The 6,499-nt window shown below is 39.3% G+C and overlaps 1 protein-coding gene across 1 annotated transcript; it reads right to left on the bottom strand.

The window, feature by feature from the left end:
* Positions 1 to 864: 864 nt before the first annotated feature.
* On the bottom strand, positions 865 to 5,591 carry LOC103777816 (uncharacterized protein C17orf85 homolog; the record flags this gene model as incomplete). Its single annotated transcript, XM_008945377.1, has 4 exons — positions 865 to 993; positions 3,305 to 3,430; positions 4,139 to 4,244; positions 5,526 to 5,591. Coding segments are annotated over 4 exons (427 nt in total), but the record flags the coding sequence as incomplete, so codon positions are not given.
* Between the last annotated feature and the right edge of the window lie 908 nt (positions 5,592 to 6,499).

Here is a 6,499-nt window from a genome sequence, read left to right as displayed (position 1 = left end):
AAGAAAAGGGGATGAGTTAGAAGGATCCACAAGTTTGACAATGCCCTAAACCCCAAAACTTTCTAGAAAGGCTTCTGGTAGCACTTGGCTATTTGCATTTTGTTTGTACAGCACGTTTAAACACAATCTTTGGAAGAGTTAATAAATCCAGCAGCTCTCTTTGCTCTGTGCCTTGTGGTGCAGTACTTTGAACCACAGCACCTCACCACACCAACCTAAAGGTAAAACAGTCTGATTTTTAACTTACACCCATAAAAGTAAAATAATTTACAACAAAGGCATTCAGGGACCAGATTTATCACAATATTAAGAGGTACTTCTGCTGCTCTTCTCTTTTATAACTGACCTCTCAGTGCATTTCTTTAAAGCATAATGAGGAAATTTAGAGGTGATATACAGCAGTGGAGTGACACAATGTCCCAGCAGTGTGAACAACAATTAAAGGATGGTGCTGCATCAAGAAAGGAATCAACTGTGGTATTTCAAAAATAGGACATTTTCCTTACACCTGCTTTTTCCACACTTAGAATCAATCTTTTTCCTGCTTTTGTACACATATCACACAGACTTATTTCTGTGCAACATGTACTGCTAAAAATATCATATCTGAATAGGACCCTGCATCTAACATGTTCAGTATCAACTGAATTACTGCTTTTGGTCTAGCTCCAACCCACCTTTTAAGAAGCAGCTTCTTCAAAAGGTTTCCAAGATGAAAGCCTTTTTTAAAGTGGCAGAATACATTTACCTGAAACTATATGATAGAAGCTCCTTCAGTAATTTAGATTATGCAGTACCCAAGCACAAGTTTAAAGCTTCATTGATTTAACTAGATGACATCTATATATGCACATCTCAATCTACCTTTCTTGGTTTTTTCAGCTGTCTTCTCTTCATTATTTTCTCTGCTTTTTGTCTTCTCCTGATCAGGCAAGGAACTCATATTTATTAGAGCCCGTGTTGCTGTTACTTCATCAAGCCAGACCACATTACCTGTGACATATATAAACACACACAAAACCAGAATGCAGTTTGTATAGTCAAGCACTCACGTACACTGCCTCACTGGAGGGAAATCACTACCACAAGTTCAGAAACAGTGCTGGTGAGGTGACAAAAAGCAGTCAGGTATTCCTCTTGCAGGGAAAGTCATATTTTGAATGCACTTGATACACTGTAGGACACACAACTTTCATCACATGGCAAAAAAACCCTACCCAACAATGTATCAAAACCCAAATCACCAAAATGCAGCAGCATCTATGTTAGAGATGGCTTCCTGAGCACAGCAAATTAGGATACTGAATCAGGGTCAGTGTGTTTCATACATGTTTTGGTACACAAGTGTGATTAAGGGGGCAGGATAGGGATGGAGAGGCAAAGAAAGAAGCCTTGAATTTTTTTTTCCCCTTTGGCAATTTAACAGAACTTTGGGCTTTACTGCAGAAGTCTGTTAATCTTTTCCAAAAAGCAGGAAAACAGGGGAAAATAGGAGAGACTGTTCAAGAACTTTGCACAGATTACAGTGTACACAGGTTAGCAATATGATTCAGTATATGCCTCATATATGTCTTATGTATCAGCAGATGGTATTGAAATATAACTTATCAGGCCAATGAAAAGCATTTCATGATGTCAAAATTGAAAGAGCTAAAACTGCTTAGAAACAGGTTTTGAACAAAAGCTTTCTGCACGGATGCATTCAGTGCCAGTGCAGCAATGAATGTCATTTACTGCTCTGCTGTTAAGCAAAGTGTATTCAGATATCAGAAAAAAAATATAAAGGGTCCCAAAAGAAAATATTCTCTCTTAAATTACTTGAACAGATGAGATTTACAAGGTGAAGAACAGCCAGATACTAACTCCAATGACTGACCAAATCTTTTTCATTTTTTGTATGCCCACCTGCTCTTCACAGCTCCAAATTTTCAAAGCCTTTATCATTCTATATTCACCAGTTTCAAACACAGAACACTGTCTAAATTCACCTCTGCACTAAGACACCTTGAGGTGTAATTCAGGGGGGAAGGTTAAAATTTTTGCCATGCTGCAGTGCAAACCTGTGTGGAAAAGATTTTTCATTATATTTTCCCAAAGGGTAGCTGGTGTGCTACCTCAGATACAGCATGAAAACTCATCTCTAAAAAAGATGTGGTGTAACAATAAATGGGTAAAATATTGTTACAACCCTGAAGCCTGTATTTTTGTGTTCTAAGTCCACTCTGATTCCATGCTGAATTTACTCGTGTAACATTTAAGGAAAGGGATAATCTGAGTACCTCAGAAATGCAGCCTCAGACACAGAGTTAAGCTGTGCACTTGCTTATGCATCACCCCAGGTTCATCCAGCAGCTTTTTACCAGAGCTGTCCACCCAGGGCTTGTGGTTTTTCAGATTTTCTGTCAGCTTGTGGCAATCTATCAAGCTGTCACACAGAGTGACTTCAAGGCTACCAATGTTTTGTAGTATAACCTAACTTTTATCTTGCACTGGAACAGAATTCTTTCAGGGTCATTCCAGGGAACCATGCTACTAATTCACAGGTCTTTGCCATGCTTGGCAATAAACCAGTTTCCAGCAATTCCAGCCCAGTTGGAAAACCAGCACTGTTTCCTACTTCTGTTGCTGTGATTTCAGTTTGACCATCTCAGAGCCTTCCAGTTCCTTGATCCAGCACCCATCTGCAGCAAAGAGCACTCACACAGACTTCAGTATCACCAAAGAAAGCACAACTGTGCACCTGGTATCTTTCTGGCAATCTCACTGCCTGCTTACTCCCAGAAACAGCCCCTGCAATGGGAACTTACATTCCTTTCCCAATCTATGTAAATCACATTCAGCTCCTACCTTCTTCCACCCACGAATTTCTCCTTGAGAAGCCACTGAACAAACACAGCAGCAAGGCTGCTCCTTTGCACCACAAACCCCTCCCAACCTGCCTGACTGCACACAGCTCAGTCATCTTCTCTCAGCATGTCCTCTTCTGTGATGCTCACAAGCAGGTATTCTATTGATGTTAAGATGCAAGCAGCACAAAATATTAGAAGTTTTTTTTCCCCCCTTACTTAGAGACCTGCAAGTTCTTCTACACTATGTCTTTCCAATAAATGCTCAACCAGATAGTAGGTTTGATTTTCAACATATGCTATTAATTCTTCCCTTTTAAATCCCTCCTAACCAAGGCAAATGACAGGGAAACTGAGAGACACACAGACCAGTGGCTTTGAAAACCAATAAGACATCTGAAGTACAGCTATGACCAATAAGAATCAAGAAAGACAGACAAAAGACTCCATTTACTTACATGATGTATCATCCAACCACTCAATATGAGCAGGAGGATACTCTTTGAAATAGGCAAAGATGTCTTGTGTACTCATCTCATCCACCCCACAAATGTAAATTGTGTCCAGTCTCACTTTAGGAATTGCTATAAAGAAGAAGAGATACAAAACTTATTTCTGTAGACCAAGTTTTTATATTAGTAACAGATGGTTTTATAAACCAAACATTTTAGCTAAGCAAAAGGGAAGCTAATTAAAGCAATGTATGATGTACACCACTCTAAACACCATAATTTCAATTATTATTCCACAATGCAAAACTTTAATAAATTGAGAATTAAAGAGGCAACACTACAAGCATTGGTAGATGTAGGTACTGCATAGCAATCAAACTGCCTTAAAAACATTTTAAGCACATGCACTATCAGTCCAGTGTCTCTGTGTGCACAGCACAGAATCTGATCTCACTGTGCACAGGACACAGAGGCCCCCATTTGGACACAAACAGTGCTCCAAGTCTGGGCTTTTTAAAGAATTTAAAGATTCCTAAAGCAGCATTGATCCTGAAAATGAATCTTGGACATGTAGCACTATGGGCTGTTGAGAAACCATAAATAAGGGATAAAAAAATTGTGGGGCTGACAAAATGGGCAAACTGATAATTGTCAAGCAGTTTAAAAAAATAATGACAAAATAAAAATGTGAAAAAAAACCCACCCAAAGTAATTTCTTTTTGGCAACAATCTGAGAAAACCTCTTGTGATGCATGAAATATAACAGGGTAAATCATGTAAAGGAGCTGTGAGGAAGTAAACAAAGGATCTTCTCCTCTTGACTGCTGGATAAACTCCTACCTTTCTTCATCATGTCCCGATCCAGTGCCACGTTCCTTTGGGCAAGATTCACTTCAGCTCGAAAATGAAAGCGCTTTGCTCTTTGTTCCTTCTTCTCAATTGCTTCCTGCAAAACAAGGCAGTCAAAACAGGAATCACAGCAGCATTCCCAACAACCTCCACTGGAGGACAAGACATTTAAAAGAAAACCTTAAAATCTATGAGGCAGCAACAACCTATATTAATAAGTCTATCAATTCTGAAGAGATCCGTGAGCTTCAGAATGTAGAAATAATTCACTAAAATGCTTCTGCACTATGTAATGGTTTTAATTTGGGTCCAGCAACATAATTGATATCAAGGTGCATAGAAAACAAGGTTTCCTGAACAATGCTCAGACTCCATGATGGAACAGTAACATCTTTTCCTTCCTAACAAATGTACAGAGGCTGCACTCAAAAGAGGCTGTCCTAAACCAAGCACTTCCAGCAGACAGTAAATTAATCTTTTGGGATTACAGAGATTTTTCCCTGTCTGTTTTTTAAATGTGTACAAAACTGTAAACTTGTCTCTGAGCCTGAATTTAACCATGGTAGCTGGAGTGCTGACTGGAGGTCTTATTTAGACTGGAAATTCAAGCTGCTTTTAAGTAGCTCATGAGCAACAGCTTACGTGGATCTTATGCAAGTTTTGCAGGTGACTGAGAAGCTCCTTATTCTGCAGCAAACACTTTAGAGTTTTGGATTCTACTATCCAAAACACCAACTGATTAAGCAAAAACTGCCACCAATGACATCCAAATAAACATGGGCTTTTTACTAGTTTTTAAATATTACCCAAACATCTCTGATCACATTATCTTCAAGTTTTTTTAGAGTTGCACCCTGAAAGAACAAAAGGTACCAGCTGCCCCCTGACTAGGGGAACTTCCAATGTAACTTTAAGTTATTTAAATGCAACAGCTGTTCACATTCTTCAAACTATGTTTTAAATAATTAAACAACACAATGCCCTTGGAAGCTACAAGGCAAGGAAACTTGATTTTCCTGCCAAGCACTTGTTCTTCTGTCACTCACCTAAGAGGAAAACCTGCAGCTGATCTGTCCCAAGGAGCTTTGTTTTGCAATTTCAAGAGGCACCAAGGCAATTCCAACAGAAACGTTTTCAGGTTTTGGCACACAGATTTTTGTAACTTAAAAATACTAATTCTCACAGTTCACAAGAGAGATCAGTCAGCTCTTGGTGCAGACCACAACCAGCAAAAGAATTCCCTAGCTGTTGAAGAATGCCAGCTATCTGAACATGAGACTAAGCTTTTGTGTCTGGTAGGGAAGAAATAAATGAAATGGTTCCTCCTTTCCAGTAGCAATAATTAGAATATGTCAAAAAATGAAAGCACAAAAATTACCTTGGAAGTTACATCTATTCCAGTAATGAAACTTCCAGCTTTGTTTTCGTATCTCCTGCTAGTGTCCTGGAACAAAGGAGAATGGTGATGAAATCTCAGCCAACACTGAAAGCAACATATTTGCTACACTGAAAAAAAACCCTGGCCATTTCAGCAAGAAATAGCCCCCTCTTTTCCTTGATGCTTTTTCCAACCTAAACAGGCACACAAGCAATAACTCTCACTGATGCCAGTGAAGGTAAAAGCACAGGAACCAAACCAAACTTCCTTTCCTGTAAGGATTCTTTCCTTTGGCAAAATTGAGTTTCTGTGTCTGTCACTGCTAGGGCTTTTACTTACCCTATCCACAATTACAGAGGTAACTTCCACCCCTAGTCCTATCAAAATTTCAAATCCAAGTTCTAAATACCAGCAAGATAAAGCATCCTTGTTTTGACACCACTCTGCTGATGAAAGAGTAAAAACAGAGGATGATGTGGAAAAAAGAAACCACAAGTTCCCTTTCCATGAATCAGGACTGCTAAATTCACAAGTCTGCACTAAACCACACAGCCCCTGGACCAGTGACCCGTTTCTGTCCCTTCCATGCTCTGCAGATGTAAAAATGGCACCTCTTCATTCTGACACCCACAGGACCATCACCTGGCAAAAGTCTGGAGATGGAAGTACATGTCTTGCTTTCTCTATGGAGAGATGTGTTCTTTACCCTTGTGCTGCAACAATTATTTTGCCTGAAGGACTTGCTCTAGAAAATAGGCCAGTTTCAGTTTAGAAATGTCAATGTACATACAATCTAACTGCTTTTCTTAGTAACAGCGTCCAAGTCCCTCTAAAGCTGCCAAATGTTTAGAGTTATTAAAAAAAGAAGAGCAAAATGAACATCTTTTTTTGAAGTTAACAAACCCCACTGCCTAACATTGACTCACTGAGCACAAGGAAGTACAGTGGGGTGCTGTCTCTTAGGCCACATGTTT

This window comes from Merops nubicus, unplaced genomic scaffold (genome assembly GCF_000691845.1).
Source record: "Merops nubicus isolate BGI_N331 unplaced genomic scaffold, ASM69184v1 scaffold40278, whole genome shotgun sequence".
In the NCBI taxonomy this organism is placed as follows: Eukaryota; Metazoa; Chordata; class Aves; order Coraciiformes; family Meropidae; genus Merops; species Merops nubicus.
This window is presented reverse-complemented; position numbering and strand designations above follow the sequence as displayed.